The sequence below is a fragment of the Aspergillus tubingensis genome (genome assembly GCF_013340325.1).
Source record: "Aspergillus tubingensis WU-2223L DNA, scaffold_9, whole genome shotgun sequence".
Classification (NCBI taxonomy): domain Eukaryota; kingdom Fungi; phylum Ascomycota; class Eurotiomycetes; order Eurotiales; family Aspergillaceae; genus Aspergillus; species Aspergillus tubingensis.
The window spans coordinates 954814-973528 of NW_023336283.1; the positions used below are offsets into that span (position 1 = coordinate 954814).

At 51.0% G+C, this 18715-nt stretch overlaps 8 protein-coding genes across 8 annotated transcripts; 5 read left to right on the forward strand and 3 right to left on the reverse strand.

Moving 5' to 3' along the window:
* Nucleotides 1-90: 90 nt before the first annotated feature.
* Nucleotides 91-672, forward strand: AtWU_08398 (MOSC domain-containing protein; the record flags this gene model as incomplete). The annotated part of the gene is made up of 1 exon (XM_035503506.1): nt 91-672. The coding sequence occupies one exon, from the start codon at nt 91-93 to the stop codon at nt 670-672; it is 582 nt and encodes a 193-aa protein (XP_035359399.1).
* A 221-nt stretch (nt 673-893) lies between these two features.
* AtWU_08399 (catalase) lies at nt 894-2965 on the forward strand (the record flags this gene model as incomplete). Its single annotated transcript, XM_035503507.1, has 11 exons — nt 894-924; nt 973-1099; nt 1156-1179; nt 1240-1450; nt 1513-1605; nt 1663-1670; nt 1718-1841; nt 1892-2179; nt 2247-2331; nt 2388-2816; nt 2877-2965. The coding sequence occupies 11 exons, from the start codon at nt 894-896 to the stop codon at nt 2963-2965; spliced, it is 1509 nt and encodes a 502-aa protein (XP_035359400.1).
* Nucleotides 2966-4076: 1111 nt separating this feature from the next.
* On the forward strand, nt 4077-5847 carry AtWU_08400 (sulfite oxidase; the record flags this gene model as incomplete). Its single annotated transcript, XM_035503508.1, has 2 exons — nt 4077-4300; nt 4371-5847. The coding sequence occupies 2 exons, from the start codon at nt 4077-4079 to the stop codon at nt 5845-5847; spliced, it is 1701 nt and encodes a 566-aa protein (XP_035359401.1).
* Nucleotides 5848-7611: 1764 nt separating this feature from the next.
* Nucleotides 7612-8744, reverse strand: AtWU_08401 (uncharacterized protein; the record flags this gene model as incomplete). The annotated part of the gene is made up of 4 exons (XM_035503509.1): nt 7612-7998; nt 8100-8223; nt 8281-8602; nt 8669-8744. The coding sequence occupies 4 exons, from the start codon at nt 8742-8744 to the stop codon at nt 7612-7614; spliced, it is 909 nt and encodes a 302-aa protein (XP_035359402.1).
* Nucleotides 8745-10033: 1289 nt separating this feature from the next.
* On the reverse strand, nt 10034-11467 carry ergS (the record flags this gene model as incomplete). Its single annotated transcript, XM_035503510.1, has 1 exon — nt 10034-11467. The coding sequence occupies one exon, from the start codon at nt 11465-11467 to the stop codon at nt 10034-10036; it is 1434 nt and encodes a 477-aa protein (XP_035359403.1).
* A 1173-nt stretch (nt 11468-12640) lies between these two features.
* Nucleotides 12641-13453, forward strand: AtWU_08403 (GNAT family N-acetyltransferase; the record flags this gene model as incomplete). Its single annotated transcript, XM_035503511.1, has 2 exons — nt 12641-13169; nt 13224-13453. 2 exons carry the CDS (start codon nt 12641-12643, stop codon nt 13451-13453), a joined length of 759 nt encoding a protein of 252 aa, XP_035359404.1.
* A 344-nt stretch (nt 13454-13797) lies between these two features.
* On the forward strand, nt 13798-15657 carry AtWU_08404 (uncharacterized protein; the record flags this gene model as incomplete). Its single annotated transcript, XM_035503512.1, has 1 exon — nt 13798-15657. One exon carries the CDS (start codon nt 13798-13800, stop codon nt 15655-15657), a length of 1860 nt encoding a protein of 619 aa, XP_035359405.1.
* Nucleotides 15658-15956: 299 nt separating this feature from the next.
* On the reverse strand, nt 15957-18410 carry AtWU_08405 (uncharacterized protein; the record flags this gene model as incomplete). Its single annotated transcript, XM_035503513.1, has 2 exons — nt 15957-16984; nt 17036-18410. 2 exons carry the CDS (start codon nt 18408-18410, stop codon nt 15957-15959), a joined length of 2403 nt encoding a protein of 800 aa, XP_035359406.1.
* Between the last annotated feature and the right edge of the window lie 305 nt (nt 18411-18715).

An 18715-nucleotide genomic window follows, 5' to 3' on the forward strand; every position in this document is an offset into this window, starting at 1 on the left:
TATATCCCAACTTCATCGACTCCTAACTATCCACCATACTAAGCATAACAAACAATCACCCTGCATACAAACCATCCTATCCACACCAAAATGTCCTCAACCACCACCACCACTACATCCACAACAACAACAACCCTAACAGGAACAACCACCCACCCCCGCGTCCTCTCCGTCTCCAAATCCCCCACCCACACCATCTCCAAAACCCCCGTACCCTCCATAACCCTCCTCCCCAACCACGGCGTCAGCGGCGACTGCCACGCAGGCAAAACCACCCAGCACACCACCAGCAGCGCTACATCCAGCAACCTCCGGCAAATCCACCTCCTCCCCATCGAATCCCTCCGTCACATCTCCTCCACCCCCTCCTTCAAGGGAACCAAGCCCCTCACTCCGGGTGGGATCGGCGAAAACGTGACGACGGAGGGCATCGAGTTGGGGAATCTACCTCCCGGTACGGAGATACACTTTGGGAATCAGGACGGGAGTGAGAATGGGGCAGTGGTGGTAATTACGAGTGTGAGAGAGCCCGGACCGGGATTGGATCGAGTGAGGCCTGGTTTGAGGGAGGCGTTTCGGGGGGTGAGGAAGGGCTGGTGGGGGGTTTTGGGGGTTGTGGTGAAAGGGGGGGAGGTTAGGGGGGGCATGGGTGTTAGGGTTGTGGTGAAGTAGTTTGCTACGGTTTAACGTTGCAATTTATTTGGATGAGTAAAGGGCGTGTCTTATTTGATGATGGTGGTGGTTGTGGTAAAGTTTGATAAGCATTGGGTAGTGTGTTGTGATGTAATTGACTTTTGGAGGGCCAGGGTATAAGTATAAACATGGTTCCTTGGAGGGAATTAAGTGTATTGCAGTGGGCAGATTGGAACTTGTCAATTGCTTTACTAGGAATAATGGATCAACGCTACTATACCCTCGCCGAAGGTATGTCCTTATAAGTTTACATATAGTAGAAATATACTAATAATCCAGGCTGCCCCTACGCCAGCAACGCCAGTTCGGTGCAGTTGCGCAGCGGCAATGGCGGCCTGCTTCTAATGCAGGATACCCAGCTCATTGAGACTCTCTCACACTTTGCTCGTGAGCGGATTCCAGAGCGGTAATTCCACTACCTCCATCACCATCATTACAAGTACTAATAGGATTGTTCAACAGCGTAGTCCACGCCAAAGCAGCCGGGTACATTTCCTCTCCCCTCCCCCTCCCCACAACAAAAACCCTACTAACAGCACAGCACAGCGCATACGGCGAATTCACCTGCACCCACGACTGCTCCGACATCACCTCCGCCAGCTTCCTCAGCGAAATCGGCAAAACCACCCAGTTACTCCTGCGCGTCTCGACCGTTGGTCCGGAGGCTGGATCGGCCGATACCCTGCGTGATGTGCATGGCTGGGCGATGAAGCTTTATACGGATGAGGGGAACTTGGATTGGGTGTTTAATAATACGGTAATGCCTTTCTCTTGAGGGACATGTGTGAAGTGAGGGTATAGCTAATGTGTTGGTGATAGCCCGTCTTTTTCATTCGCGATCCGCTCAAGTTCCCGTCGCTGAATCGGTCTCATAAGCGCAATCCGCAGTCGCATTTGCCGGATCCGAATATGGTATGCTTTCTTCCGAGGCTTTAGTTGTTGAGATAAATGCTAACTTGTCATTGATAGTTTTGGGAGTACGTACACATATAGTGCTGAAGTGAGTATCTACTGATAATGTTAGCTTCCACGCCGGCAACCCAGAAGGCTTCCACCAGCTCCTCCATCTCTTCAGTGATCGAGGCACCCCTGCGTCTTTGAGACACATCAATGCCTACAGTGGACATACCTACAAATTCACTCTCAAGGTATTACCCCTATCTTAAAGATATTTGATTACCCAATAACTCTGCATCAGGATGGCTCCTTCAAATACGTCAAATTCCACATCAAAACAACCCAGGGCATCAAGAACCTCACCAAAGAAGAATCCGTCCGTATGGCCGGAGAGAATCCCGACTTTCTCATCCAGGATCTCTTCGAAGCCATCGAGCGGAAAGATTATCCGACTTGGAATGTTTACGTGCAGGTCATGTCTCCCGAGCAGGCTGAAAATTACCGATGGAATATCTTCGATATGACCAAGGTGTGGCCGCATAGTGATTTTCCGCTGAGGCAGATTGGGACGATGAAGTTGAATCGGAATGTATGTCATCCCCACTATTTACCAGGTAATAAACAGGTTCATGCTGATGATAATGGTGGTTGTTCAGCCCCGGAACTACTTCACCGATATTGAACAAGCCGCTTTCTCCCCATCGAATATGGTTCCTGGTGTTGCTCCATCCGCAGACCCAAGTACATCCCCACTATCTGCTCCTCAGCCTAATCCAAAACTAATATATACGGTATAGTGCTCCAAGCGCGCATGTTCTCCTACCCCGACGCAGCGCGCTACCGCGTCGGCACCAACTACCAACAACTCCCGACCAACGCGGCCAAAACCCAAGTGTACTGTCCTTACCAGCGCGACGGGCAAATGAATTTCTCCGACAACTACGGTGCTGATCCCAACTACGTCGGGTCATCTCTGAAGCCCATTAAGTTCTATCAAGATGTGAAAGGACAAGCACCGCAGGCTGTTAGCACCCTCACGGAGCATGAGAAGTGGGTAGGCCAGGTGAGCAACTTTCAGTATGGACTGTATGAAGATGATTTCGTGCAAGCGAGGGGGTTGTGGAAGGTGATCGGAAAGGAGGAGGGACATCAGGAACGGTTCTTTGGGAATGTGGCGGTGCATTTGGGGCAGGTTTGGAGTGATAAGTTGAGGGCGAGGGTTTATGGTGAGTTACTATCCCTTGATTTCTGTGGTTTGTTTTGGGTGATGGTTCTGATGAATGTAGAGCTGTTTTCGATGGTGGATCCGGGCTTAGGGGAGGGGGTGAAGAAGGCTACGGAGGAAGTGGTGAGGAAGAGGGAGAGTAAGAAATAGATAGTAGATACGTAGATGTGCTGTACTTTGTGTAGCTAGGGGTATAAAAGTGTTGATTATAGTGTTTGTTGTTTTAGGATGGTCAAGAATGCATGCCAGCTGTCATTGCTTAGTACTTTCGGAGAAAAAATGTCAAGGAGCATTCTTGTGCATGGCAGTGGCCAATCCAACCATCGGGAGGAATTTGCTGCATGTGGACTGTGACAGGCAGTTTCAATACCGCTGTCTCAAAGTGTAAGATTTTCACATGCTGTACACGTCTCTCATCTTCATTTATCTTATTATATTTTATAACAGTACTTACAGACTTGCAAATAATACCGTTAAACATATAAAGGCATCACGGTATACATTAATTTACCATAAAATAACCACACGCAACACATCAACCCTTATCTGCTCGCCCCCTTCATAACATCCACACTGCTCTGATCAACAAGATATCCGGATGCATCGGAACAACAACCCCCTCCCTCGAAACCCAATTCCGGATCTAGACCGCGCATTCACCAATCACGTCCATTCCAATGCCACTGACTGCAGATCCACCATAATGATAACATACCCACTCCACAGTCCACACCAGCTAGCTACCCCAGCCCTACAACCTCCCTCCCTACATCAGTCCACTATGAAACAAGTATACCATAAGTCCCTACACCATCCACCGCAAAACAAGAAATATCCCAATCTGACTCAACCCAGTCAGATATCCCGCCTCCCCGCTCAACCCGACAGGTCCGGCGATTCCTCGGGTGTAAACACAACAGGGATATACTAGTATGCTATAGTTAGTGTGGTCTGTGGTAGTGGTAGTGGTAATGATAGTCATGAAGTCACCCGTTCCAGCATTCCACCACTCACTAAACCGACCAAGTATATGCATTCCCCCCTCCTTCCCCTCTTCTACGAATCTGCTGCTTCCGGCGTATTTCTCCCATACACTACTACTACTACAACTACTATTTACTATTCTTATTATACTTCATCAAGCATATAAACCACCCATTTACCCCAACCATCCACATCAACCTCCTCATCATAAACACCCTGCTTTAATAATAACAAAGGGCTGATCCGGGAAAGGGATATGTCCACCCAAACCAGCACCATGACGACCCTAACCGCCCAAATGGACACGACCAACCGGCCCGACGAATGGAAGATCGAGCAAGGCATGGCAGGTCACAAACTGCCTATTCTCGATCAATCCGGTCTGGACACCGTGCACATCTACCCGCCGAAGCCGACACAGCGGTATAAAGATGAGGAGGCAATTGAGGCAGTCGGGGATCGGAATGAGTTGTTTAAGAGGGAGAAGGAGGGGTGGAAGGGGTATATATCTCCCTTTTCTATATCCCTTCATTCATAATACCTTATGCTAACGATACATGGCTATGGGTAGATACGTGGAATGGGAAAACTACCCCGACAAAAAGGCCAAAGCGCACCGCATCCTCACCTCCCAAACCTTCGACCCCTGTCCAGACTACATGTTCGGTCCTATCCCCGACACCAACCCCGTCCTGACCGGCGAGGATTTCAAGCAATGGCACGCCGCGCTAGGCGGGGAACTTGCCTCCGTGGCGGATGATAGCTGGCGCACTGTGCTCCGGGAGAAACATCCGGATATGCTGCATCTGCTCCAGTTCCCGTATAACGGGGAGCCGCCGAAGCGGTTGGTCACTTCTAAAGTGGTCACGCCGAATCCGCTGCACTTTGTGCGCAATCACGGAGGGATTCCCCTGATCGAGAAGGACAAGTGGAATCTCCAGCTAGATGGACTGGTGAAACATCCGAAGAGCTATACATTGGAGGATCTGCAGGATGAGACGCGGTTCCCGCGGATGGAGAAACTCGTGACGATGCAGTGTTCGGGGACGCGGCGGATCGAGCAGATCGCGTTGTATGGGGGCCAGGGCGATGAAGTGCCGCAGGCGCCGTGGGCGGAAGGGGCGATTGGGACGGCGCGGTACGTGGGCATCAGTTTGAAGAAGGTGATTAAGGATTGTGGGGGGTTGATTGCGCCAGCGAAGCATCTGGAGTTGTATGGTGCGGAGACGTATATCAAGGATCTGGAGGCGATGAATTACGTGGTGAGTGTGCCGTGGTCGAAGGTCAAGGCGAACGAGGTGATTCTTGCGTGGGAGATGAACGGCGAGCCATTGCCCAAGATCCATGGGTATCCGTTACGGGTTGTGGTGCTGGGGTATATTGGGGCGCGCAGCGTCAAGTGGCTGTACCGGATCAAGGCGATTGAGAATCCATCGCGAGCACCTGTGCAGAGCAGGGAGTATCTCTACTTTAACCAGCAGGTTGGGAAATATAACCAGCTTCCCACGGATGGGATCCAGATCCAGGAAATGCCGGTCAGTTCGGCGATCATGTCACCCTGGACGAAGCAGGTGATTGTTCATGAAGGGAAGATCCGGTGCAAGGGGTGGGCGTATTCTGGGGGTGGGCGGTGGCCGGAGCGGGTGGAGTTGTCGGCGGATGGAGGGTTCAGTTGGTATGCGGTGCCGCAGGAGAAGTTGTCGAAGAAGGGGAGGTGGACGTGGAGGACGTGGGAGATGGAGTTGCCGTGTGATGTTGAGGGTTGGATTGAGATTGTCTGTCGGTGTTGGGATAATTCGTTGAATACCCAGCCGTTGAATGTGCGGGCTGCGTGGAATTGGGGCCTGCATGTGACGTCCTCGGCGCATCGCATTAGTGTGTATAGTGTCAACAAGAGACATGAGGCCACGAGGAGGAAGATTGAGAAGATGGAGCATTTGGGTATTCCACTTGCTCCGTTGACGTTTTATCAGCCTGTACCGGGGCAGACACAGGATGAGTATGAGGAGTTCTGGAAAACACATGATCCGAGAGATGCGGATGATTAGACGGGAACAATGTGGATGACGATGGGGGTTGATCAGATTGATTAATAGTGAATGAATAATAATGCTGTGTTTGTCTGCAATATCAAAACCTAGCCAGAGTGTAAATTGATGCTGAGGGTCTTATGATTTATGTGCATAGTAGTCCACCTCCAGCCATATGACAATGCTCTTCACATTTCAGCACATTCAATAGTGATACCCTTCATGTACCATGCCGCTCTAATAATAGTATATAATATCAGGCGAACAAAACCAGGTCTACTCTGTGGAAAACTCCGATCTGCTGTAGAGCAGAATCGCAACATTCCAAACATCAGGGTTACAAATCTAGTACGCGTCTTGCCTATAAATAGCCTCGTTTTCCTGCCATTTCACTTGCAGCATCACCCATTCAATCTGTCCCCATTCATTTTATATATATTCCATAAGTATTATGGATCAGGTATAATAGCCCCGCATTCATCGATCATGTGAGTGAATAGACCCACAGCTTGGTGAAAGCCATCACGGGGACCAAGGGGTATTTAAGCCAGCTTCTTGCCCCATCGACGATGATGCCTTTGATTTCAATCATCATCTTCATGCCATATACTTGAATCTACTTCGTCTCTCCTAAAATTAATTTATATCATTGCATTACCGCTAAATTCTGGTACTCGCTCGACATAAAATAGAAGACACTCTATACGCTTCCATCCCATGGGTGCAGAATGTCAACAACAACCACAAACACAACACTACATTTTCCCAGCTGTCACCTTTGGTTTCTATAACCTCTGCACCGCGATAGATGAACATATACCCCATCCCGTGATAGTCTGTCTTCACAACATATAATCCTTTACACTATCTCGATATTATTACTACAATCCTCAATCTTCTCAGACACGTCCGATGTCTGATATCAGCCGAGTTACCTGGCTAAATGAAAGTAATAGACATTACTACAGATCATGTCTATCTGTCCTCTATCTATATAAGATATGGCAGTCTTTCCCACTCGGGAACGCCATTATGCTAAGACTGCACTGTCTGAGACACTCCTTCTGGGCCCATCTATAACACGACTCTCTACCCATATTCAGCTTGACAAGGACATCAAGGAAGTCAACGCCATCCGTGCAATCCCGCTACTCAGTCTTTCACCAAGACGAACTGTCGCCACATGATGTCTTTGTCAAGATTGAATGAAGCTCTGGGGAACGAGAGATTCTCCCAAAAGCCTTGGTTTAGAGATTAACAACATGATCGGAAGTACAGTTACCAAGCAATCCAGACTATCCCACGTGTCATCAAACCTAGTGACTGGGGGCCTTTGTGAGATGTGTACATGGAACGCTATTCTATATCAGCGCGGCATGTTTTTCGCCGGAGTATGTTGAGTCAATAAAGATGGCTCCGCCTGCAGAGATTGCTGTTGGCGTGATCTTGTATGGGGTAGAAGATCCATTTATTTCTGGCTGCAGCGATGGGTGGTTTGAGGAGCTTTCCAGGGTAATATTTCAGGCTAATTGGGTGTGTTCCATTGGTCATGGAGTTGAGACCAGGGAGGAGATACATGTTGTCAACCAGAGGTTTAAGATAATCCGACTATATCACGAGGTATCTTGATAGAACTCGGCCTCGCAAAGAATCGGAGCTTACTAGTAATACAGAAAACGTTTTATCTTGATTATGCTCCAAGTAAAACCCACTAAACAACTATCCAATCCTTCATAATAAATCCAACGCATCCCAAAACCCAAATAAAGCACTAAAAGGTGATCATGAACCCTCCACCGTGGCAACAGATTCAGACAAAATCTTCTGTATAGCGCCAACCTTAGCACTCCCACTCCTTAGGTACCGAAACAGCCTTGAGAGCGCCCGCATAGCCTCCATCCAGTCGTACTTCCGGCAGGGATCATATCCTCGCGTAAACTTCAATTCGAGGTGTTCATCATCCGAACATCCCTTTGCGTGTACTCTTTTGATCGTCTCAACAGGGAAGTATCCACGGGCGATGTAGATATGAGGGCCGTAGAAACCAACCACAAAGACTTCCTGGTCCTGTAATTTCTGGTCGCGGATGCGGATGTTGTTGGCTAGCTGACCGAGCATGACACTGAGGACTTCTGCGGTGAACTGGTCCCAGGGTAGTCCTTCGCGCCACTGTAGCTTGTTAGATACCAGACACGTTCATGCCCATATTTGATAAAATAGAGAGAAGATGTATGTGTGATGACGGGATATAGATACTAGTATATACGCACCGTAGGACAAGATATTATCGGCCGTCCCTCCGTAAGAGGACCAACCGTCACGTGCGCCAATGGCATGCTGGCGTACTTCTGACGGCCGATCACGTACTTCGATGACGATATCAAATTGGGCACCCTGTCACATAAGTCTATTGTCTCCATATAGTAATTAGAGAAACGAGCGACCACTCACCAGACCTCCAATTTCGGTTCCCTGCTTCTCTCAAGGTACGCATGGACCGTCCATAATAAAATGTGTAGTATAAAACTTTGTGAGTGATATTTTCTTGGCCGCGCCACTTTCCAGTTCTTTCGGGGCAATACAATCTTCACTTTGGCTGTTGTAGGGCCAGCGAGGCTCAGTGCTCCTGGGGCCAAAGCATTTTGGTAATGCGAGAACTCCTCGAAAAGTAGTTTGAATTTGGAATCCTCCGATGGCCAGTCGTACTGGTCATCTTCGTCGGCTATATTGGAGTGGCGGTACACCCATGGGATGAGGTTTTCTATGTCTTTTTCTTCTGAGAAATTATACATTAGATGATGAAATGCTAGTTCAGAAAGAAGAGGTGAGAGTGAAATACCTTCAAGGTCTTGACTGAGGATTCGGGGAAGTAGCTGGTCGAGATCAACGACTCGGGTCTGGACGGTGGCGGACATGGTGCTGTGAGTTGAAATTATGTTATCGAGTAGATTAATAGTAGCGTTCCAGTAAGGGATTTGATGAGGTCAATTTTTAGGTGAGTTGAGAAATCAAATTTATGTTGTTGATTGATCATTTTAGGAGACTGGCCTGGGAAATGGTTGAAGTATTCACCATAGCTAAGCACTTCACCAAACCCTTTGCTGCCTACGGGAGTTACCTACGACCTGATCTTTACCTCCGTGTTGCATGAGACCCCGAGTACATGGTCAGAATCTTTTCCTCCGGATACCTCCCCTAGAATCTGAATAGCCGTAACCTGAACCTGCTTCTCGATATTTGGACAAATACTGCCAGTGGTAGGCCAAACCAGGCCTTGACAGGTAACAGTGTGCAGTTTGCAACATAATCACTGCTTATCTGGCTGACGCATGTATGCGCTCTCTGTCGATACTAACAAGATATGCAGTCCTACAGATTAGTAAGAGACTATCCAACAGTCAAGCGGACTGGTATGACCTACCGTTACACACAGCGCTCGGGTGAGTGTCATTGGGCATCATGGGGGATAGTTTCATACCTATATTTGCCACAACACGCTATTTCATATCGAGGTCTAGCAAGGAATATTCAGATCTCGGGAAGTGACGTACAGACTATTAACGAACAGTGTGATATTCTGTCTTCTGAACAGTAATGTGGTCCAAAAACAATGTATTGCTTTGCTCTATAGTGATTCTTATTCTTAACCCTGCCAATACGGATCATGCCGTCGAGTCGAGCACGGGCAGCAAATGAAGCTTTTATAGAGCTGTCAACTGGGTAACTGACGATGACTTGGCTTGATGAGCACCTTGCTAAGCTTGAGCATGATATAGAAGAATTCATGGATGAGACATGGAAGGGCTTCTTTGCCTCACTGGTAGCGAGTAGAACATAATCCTTAGGAGAACTAGCCTCAGTATATTGTATGTTTAGCACCCTTATTCCACCACGCCGGATTTGCATGAGCATTCTTCATGCTGCTTTGCCAGTAACTACACAATCCATTATTATGTCTGCTGAACGGATTTAGATTGGAAAATCCTATTAAGTAGTAAGTAGCAGGACGTCTAGTAGTAATGCTTCGTATTGTAACCAGAAGACAAATCATATATTAAATTTAACTCATATGCATCTAAAATACTATGAAAGTCCGCATATACCAAACCATATCATACACGCATCCAAATATACACCAAAGTAGACAGAATAACCCTAAAACATACTCACTTACATCCTCTTCCCCCTTTCATGGGAAAACCTCCTACCCCCAAACCACCCTCCTAATCCTCACATTCGCAACATGCGTCACCGCCACAACCCCCAACCCACCCCCGGCCCCCGTCAAGACCAAAAACAACCTCTCCTCCAACCCCTCCTCCGTCCTCCACTTATCATAATACGCTTTCTTCCCCTGAATCGACGGCAACCGCTTAAACGCAAACCGATACGCCCCTCTCGCCAAATGCTCCAACGGGCCCCTCAGCCCCCTGACCTCGCCCAACTCCTCTAATGGCTCAAAGCCCACACTCAAATACCCCACCCCGGCATGCCGACACAGCGCCATCGCAGCGAACATCAACAGATCTGTCAGTCCCTTGGGAGCCGTCGGTAGCGCCACGCACGGATCGATATGGTATCCGTTGTTAGCGCCGCAGTAGCGCAGGGCTGCGAAAGCTAGTGGCACACCGTTTTTATCCTTGGCATAGATGTAGGTCATGAGGGAGGGGAGGAGAGTCGATGAGAAGGGAGAGGTGTATTCTGTTATGAAGGCTTGGGGAGTAGATGAGGTGTTGCGGGTGGTGCGCCATGTTGTGTATATTTCTTGGAGATCTTTTTCTAATGTGGGATTGCTGCCGGGAATGTATATGTCCAGGGTTATGCCGCCTTTATTTGGGTTTAGGAGTTGTTTGTTTTGTAAAATGAGACGCTTTCCGGTTGATTCGTTGAGGAGGGCGTTGGTGGTGGGGTTGAGGACGCGTGAGGTCCCGAAGTGGAGCATTGTCCAGTTGTTTTTTGTAGTGGTCTGGGTTTGGCTCTGGGTATGGGCGTAGTGTGTGAGACGTGGGCTGGCGCCGAGGAAGGCCATGCCGAGGAGGTGGGATTTGCGATAGGTTTTGAATTCGGAGAGGAGAGACGGGATGTTCTCTTCCGAGCTGATGGGGTCGCCGGCGACTATGGCTGTTTGGTGTACGACTTTGAAGCACAGCGCGGCGGTGTGTGTGGTGTTGAGGAAGACGGTGTAGCTTGGGTCGAGGAGGGACATGTGCGAGACCTGGCTGTATTTGGCGGCTAAGTGGGTGAGGGTGGTGAGGGTGGAGAGGTTGGTGCAGGGTCCGCCGAGGGTGATGATGCGGTTGGAAGGGAGGGGTGGGAGTGATGAGGATGATGATGAGGGTTTGTGGAGTGAGTCATGGCTGGTGCGGCTGGAGGGGATGCTTTTGATGTCGGAGGTGGAGGCTGATGGGGAGGTGGTGAGGGTGCTGGAGCTGGTGCTGTTGATGCTGAGGTTGCAGTTGATGGTGGATGAGAGCTGAGGAGCCAGAGGATGGTGCACAGGTGCCCAGTGGGCGATGGGACAGTCAATGCGGGCTTGTAGGAGACGCTCGTACAGCGTCTGTCCAATGGTGTCGGCCAGCAGCACCTTGCGGTTTGCCTGCTGGGGTTTCTTTTGCTTGCGGGTGGTAGAAGAGGTCATGTTGGAGTGTTCATATGAACTGAAGTATGTATGATTGATATGGTGCAGTAGAGGTTTTCAGATACATATACAGATAGAAAAGTAGAAAAGAAGAGAGCAAGCAGAAGAAGTGCAATTGTACTCAGGACATATAGGAGAAATCGGACAAAGAGGAGACCCTCTAGGCTGCCGTCAGCACAGCCATTGGGCGCAGCGTGTGAGCGAGACGCTGGACTGCCCGAAGTTGTTGATCGGCGCGAACCCTGTCTGTGGGGGCCAGGGACAGTAATTACACGGGAATCGCCGTTATGAGGAAGCCTAATGGCTCTACTTAAAAAAGATTGGTTTCATCGTGTGGGAATCGCCGTTGATGACAATGAACTTAGAATAATCTTTACCAACCTTCCGTCTGCTGTCACTTACTTCCCTTAATATCCGTCTCTGTTAATTACAACATCGTGAAGAACTGTCGACCCCTAGAATATGGCTGCCTGGTGTGCTGCATGTTTGTTTCGTCTGGACCCTATTTGTGCCATCCAGGGTACAGCCATTGTGGGGCGACAGGTGTATTTGGGGGCCATGATTGGCCCGGCGGGCGGTTCCAAAAGCTTAGGGGTCTCGCCTTGCGGACCAGAGGCTTGTTGGTCAGCCCTATATGCAGCTCGGAATCCGCGGGTTGCCAGGCATCTGTAAATCGTTGTGGTGGCTGAGTGTCACAAATTGTGAGTAAGATGGGGCATTACCACATAGTTATGAGTAAAAGATAGCGTATTACTACAAGCATTAGCTGAATATTATTGCCTGTGCACAGTAAGCTCGTCCTGCACCTATCCCAATATCCTACTAGTCTTACGACTATTGCCTAGTAGCTCGGCTTAGCACAGCTAATACCAATTTAGCTACCTAACATAATATTCTGTCACTCTCGATCTTCAACAGTTTCTCGCCATTTTCATCCTTCACAACACGATGTCCTAAAAATGGCCCGATCAATCGCATCTCCACACTCATTTCGGAACGATCTCGGAATCATTCCATCGGAAGCACGTGATAGCAGCGAAAAGTGGCAATTTTTTCACAAGAATCAAATGAGTCAAAAAAGCAATTCTCAATTATTTATTCCAAGCTTTGCAAGTCAGCTAGTCGGTCGTTAGTATACCCGATCATAACCGATATCATTCCATTATCTTCATCATGCATCGACTGCGTCTCCCCACCATGCCCAAAACATGCATCCGTCCACAGCTGCAAACCCGCCTAATCAGCACCCCCTCACAACCCAAGCCAACCCCCGCACGCTCCCACCAGAAACCTCAGCAAGATGACTTGCGCATTATCCCCGCGACACCCAGTGATAGCCCCGCTATTGCAGATGTCTTCTTGCATGCTTTTTCCGACCCGTTCAGTCGACGCATGTTTCCCATCACCGAGGATGTGCGTAGTTTCTGGGTAGAGCAGTTCAAGCACGAGATTGAACAGTCGCGGGCTGCTGCTACTCCCAGCACTGCGTTCTTGAAAGTTACTGCGGGTGAAGAGGGGGTGATAGCTGCATTTGCCAAATGGTGGTATCCTGTCCCAGAGGGGTTGACCTCAGATGGTGAGAAAAATCAAACCAAGACAATCTGGCCCCCAAGCTCGGATGCCGATCTCTGTGAGCGATTCTTTGGTTTGATGAACAGCGAGAAGAAGAGGGTCATGGGAGGGAGAAAGGAGGGGTATTTCTGTGAGTTGTCCTTTTTCTTACTGTAGTATGACCTGCATCATGCTAATCGCTCAGACCTCGACATGCTGGGCACTCTCCCCCAGTTCAACGGCCGGGGCATCGGATCGAGGTTACTGCGTTGGGGACTGGACCGGGCAGATGAGAAAGGCGTGCCGACTTTCTTGGCTTCCACGCCTGCAGGACGGCCCCTGTATGAGAAGTATGGGTTCGAGGCGGTGGAAGAGTACGAAGTGATTCCGGGATATTTCCAGGCGTCGATGGTGCGGGAAGCAAAATTCTTATAAGAATATGATGTGTATAAAAACCTGTGTATAATATAAGAGAACTGACCCACTGAATATACGTATACTATCTCAGCGGTGAACCATTATCCAAGGACGCAATCTGCAGCTGCTAACTAGCAGGCCACGTAACCCCAAAAATAGGGCCAACCACGGATGATCGGCTCAGCCCTACAGGGCGGGCCCCACCCCATTTCCCAGGCCCAATCCGGCCAAATAGCCCATCTCCCATCCCCCCCAACCCCTTCCCCCTTCTTCTCTTCCCTCTTCTCTTCTCCTCTCTTCTTCCCTCCTCACCCCATGTCCCTCCCCCATGGTGGTCCAATTCCCACCTCACCACCACCACCATGTCATCTCCTCCCATCCCCAAGCTCCTCCGCGAGTCGAGCGACCTTACCATCACCTCTGCCTCAACCCCCAGCACAACCACGTCTACCACCACCATCATTCCGACAAACAATGTAACCTACACCCGCGCCCACCGAAAACCATCCACCAAGCTCACCACCCTCCTCAATCCCTTCCGCAAATGCACCCCACGACAAAAACAAAAATCAAGACGAAAACATAACTACAACTTCCAATTATCTCACCAACCTCTCTTCCGCAACTCCCTCCTCGCCGGCGTCGGCTTCCTTGAACTCGCCAACGCAGCAGACTTCGCCGCCAACGTGTGGAACCAGATCCCCGTCCCGAAATACGCGATGGTTTTCATGGCCATTGGTGGTCCAATCGCTCTGCTTATAACTCTAGTGGCAGCGAGGGACTTCTACCTCAGTTACACGAACGTGCAGTTACTCCTGAAAGAGCGGCGGTATCTGCGCGAGTTACTCGATTCCATTACCACCACCACCACAACAACAAACACAACAACACAAAATACAACCCCAAACCCAACCACAACCACAACCACACAAGCGGAGCTATTACTAAGAAGCAGACTCAGCGTCAACTTCCGCGAACTCGGCACCGAAATCGTCGACCGGATCCTCATGGACGCGCTCATGGGATTCGGCGCGCTTCTCGTCGGCACCGGAACCATCATGGCGATCTTCGGCGCGAATCATCACGTCTACGTCGCCAGCAACCTGCTCAGTGGATACATCGGCAATGGATTAGCCGCGGTGTTTGGACTCGTTAATGCCATTTGGTCGGGGTATTTGGTGGGCAGATTTCAGGTGTGTTGGAGAAGTTGCCAGAACATCACCAACACATCCACATCCACATTCACATCCACAACAAGAGAGGGTAATGGTAATAATAATAATAATCCTAACCCGGGAGACGAAGAAGACACTTGCATCGAAGAAGTGCGAATGTACCACCACCCACTGAAACTCCGCTTCCGCAGTCTGCAATTCCATGCCCTCGTGAACGGGATAAATGGTCTTGTGGCCGGCGCAGCGAGCATGGTTACCGCCACGATGTGGTACGGGTATGTCGTGTTGGTGCCGTGTATTGTCAGTCTCATCGCGTGTAATTGGTTTTGGAGAGTTAGGGTGGGGTATGATCGACCGTTGTTGTCGTCGAGTACTACGTCTGCTTCGTTGTTATCTACTACGGGGGGGCGCGGTGGTGGTGGTACAGCTACACCTACTACCACTACCACTACCAATGCAAATGGAGGTGGAGGAATTGGCAACGAAAAAAACGACCTCCTCCTCGACCTCAGCAGCGCAACACATCTCCACCGCATGCTTGCATCATCCACCAAAGATAGTGGGATCCAACTCCCCCGCCACATCCTCAACCGCACAAACCCCTCATCCGTCATGTCCTTCCTCACCCGGAATGGCATGTTCGAGGGCTTCTGCGTCTGGATCGATCATGATAAATCGCTAGAAAGGGGTGTGGAGGATTTACTTGATCTTGAGTCTATAACGTCCACATCTGCTTCTTCCCCCGGAGGGAAGAATACCGCCAACAACAATAACAATAACGAAAAACCAAACGAGGAAAATAACACTGTTGATGAAGAAGTGGAACTCTCCCTCACAGCCGACGACTTCCTCACCCTAGCCCGACACGACAGCGACATCCTCCTCCGGAAAATGAACGAGTACTTGGATGGGAATGTAGTCCGGGCTGTGGCGTATCGGGAGAGGTTTCTGTTAGAGGTGTTGGGGGTGGTTGTTTATTTGGAGTCGGGTCCTAAAGATGGGGGTGAGGTGGAGAGGAAGAGGAGGTGGTGGTTTGGGTGTTTATAACTTTGTTAATGAGGAGTAGGATGCTACTGTAGTACCTGGTGTATTATGTGAGATCATGGATGTGCTGGACACGGATGGTGGTGTGGTGTATTGCATGCTTGCGTGCATTAGCTTGTTTGATTGTTCTTTCGCTGTGGGTATGTATGCTGTATATGCTGGCATAGAATAGATTAATATTGTGGATGGTGGGATTGGATGGTTTGGGTAATGTACTACTAATACTAATAATGCATCATGTCATCATATCATATCATTCTTTGATATTCTCTATCGTAACTGTTGTGTATGTAGCAGGGACATCACTCTACATATACAGGCGCCTTCACCAATACATTCATCGGTCCTTTTCCTCTCACTTCCGCCGTCACGAATGACGCAAATCGGATACGTCCCGGTCCGCGCTCGCGCTCCTCTCGAGTCTCCCCGGCTGGAGCGGACGGTCCAGGACGCCGTCCCATCAACGAGCTGAACACCGACCGCATGCGCTGCTCCCGCTGCGGCGGTACAGGGTCGCCTCCCTCTGTCTCGTCCGGGCCCTCTGCCCGCTCCTGCTCGGCGGAGCCACCAGACTCGGTCCGCACATGGGTCAGTGGTGGCAGTCCCGTCTCGACCTTCATCGTACCCTCCTGGACGACTGTGCCGGGGAGGATGTACTCGACGCAAATGTCGCGCGACTCCAGCGGGATCTTCTCGGCAATGCCCACGGCGTTCTCCACGATCATGCGCGCCCCGTTGTCCAGCCCCGGTGGCGGCGGGTCGTGCAAGTGTGCTACCAGCGTCGCTACCAGGCTGTTGATCAGTCGGTCAATGAGCTGGGCCCGGTACTCGTCCGCCTGCGGACCCTGCAGGTTCGTGAGTCCGTCCAGTGTGGTGCGCCGCCAGTTGGAGATGCGCGCGATCGCGTTCTCCTTGTCTTCTTCTGTAGACGGCTGCGCTTGCTGTCGTCGCAGGTTCATCTCGATGCTTTTCAGCTGTCGGCTGAAGGTGGGCTCCAAGGCTGGGTGGAAGTAGCGCTCGAACAGTTCCTCGACTAACCACCGGCTCACCACCGCCCGGCCGATCGCGGTCATCTCTTTAGTGCCCGTGGTGTGTGCGTCGTCATTGACGAACCCGTTCAGCCAGGAGGGCAGTGTCGCCCAGTCCTTGCGGATGGAAAAGGCTAGATCTTTGATCGCACCGTCCAGTCGACCGAACCGATTGGCATACTCGTTGTCATCCAGCACGGTGCGGGACACGGCCATACGTTGGTGTGCTACGGTATTCTGAAGGTGCTGTACCTGCGCTTCCTTTTCGAAGTAGTAACGCTTAACCTTGGAGTATTTGGCCTCTGCATTTGATTAGCGATGGTTCATCCAGAGCGGTGGCAGCAGCTACTTACGAAGCTCATCATGCTTCTGGACTAAAGCCCGCACATCTATCTCGGCATCCTCACGGTCACGTCGGCTCTCACGCGAACTGGGCGTGTTCCGGCCTTGCTCTGGCGTCGACGCGGTATTGTTCCGGAAGCCAGCTTCCGGATAAGGGGAATGCCCAGGGACAGGAGACTGTCCTGGGGGCGCGGATGGACGGTCGGGCATGCCACTGGCAACCGTGTCTGGATGAACGGGGAGTGGGCGTAAGGGTGAAGGGGGCCCAAGGGATTGGCGGGAAGAAGGTCGAGGGCCGACCGTGGGGTCCAGTTGGGGCGGTGTTGGGGCCAAGTCAGCGGGCTGTCGGGACGGCTCCACCGGTGACGGGCGAGTCAGATGTTCCAGCAGGCCGCTGTCGGTATTGGAGCGCTGGACGGAAGGATGCGGTGAACGAGGAGGTCGGGTGTCGAGCGTCGGCGTCGGACCTGTGTTCTGCGGCATGGGTGATCGACTTGCTGGCTGCTGTTGTGCTTGAGGGTGGTTCCGCGGAGGCTGAACCGGAGATTCTGCAGGAGTATGGGACGGCGTCGGAGTTTGTGATTGGGGCTGAGACTGAGGTGCCTGACCCTGAATTGACGCCGGCGGTTGCTGCTGCTGCTGCGGTTGTTGTTGCGGCGGTTGTTGGGTTCGACGGGCTTGAGGAACCTTGGGCCACGGGGCGTCTAATTCATGCTCTCTCGACCAAGAGGTTCCCGGGCGGCGTTCGGACGTGGTGTCTATGGACAACGGTCGCTGTTGTTTGGAGGATCGACCCGTGGAGATTTTCTTGACCGACCGGCTGCGCTGCAGAATTCCGGACTGGTCGCGCGCGGCTGCAGACGAGTGAAGCGAGAAGAGACTGCGACGGGATTTGCGAGGTTCTGGCTCGACAGGTTGTAGTGGCTCGGGTGGCAGCGGCCACGACTGATTGAGAGGGTCAGCATCGAGGATGGGTGCAGGGGACGCTGGCCGTACCGGAGTGTTGTCGTTACTGTTGTTGCCTCGCGGGCTGGTATGACGCTGACTTTTGGAACGACGCAGGGGATGGGTGGAAAATTCCTGGGTATTATTATCGTGTTGATAGAGTTGCGGAGAGGCACCGGGCGTGGTGGAGGTGGAAGTAGAAGCGATGGTGTTGGTGGTGTTGACAGCAGTGGAAGAAGGCGGGGAGGTGGTGGTGTTGGTGTTGTTGGTGGAGGATGAAGTGACAGGCAATGGAGGGAGTCGCTCGCGGGAGGTGGAGACGGAGAAACGACGGTCGAGATCGTCGTCGGGGTAGACGCCAGGGGCAGCGGGCAGATGCTCGACAGATCGGAATGCAGACGCGGCAGCAGACGGCTTGTGCTTACGGCGAAAGAGGGGCATGGAGAAGGGTGAGGGAGAGAGGATTTATGGGAGAGAGGGAAAGGGGAAGAGAGAGGAAGGGGGACAAAAAATAAAAAAGTAAGACGGAGAGAAAAGAAGGAAGAAAAGGAAGAGGAAGAGGGGAGAGAGAGAGATAGTCCAATGCAGGATGAGATGGGATTCAATAAAGAAAGTGAGCCATTGGGTCCGGGCGGCCCCAAGGCGGGCTAAATTGCACAGCCATTGGACTCGAGGCCAAACAACTACTTGATAGTACAAGGCTGGTGCTGACGGTCGCCTTTTAGCTGCAGTCCAAAGCCTCGCCT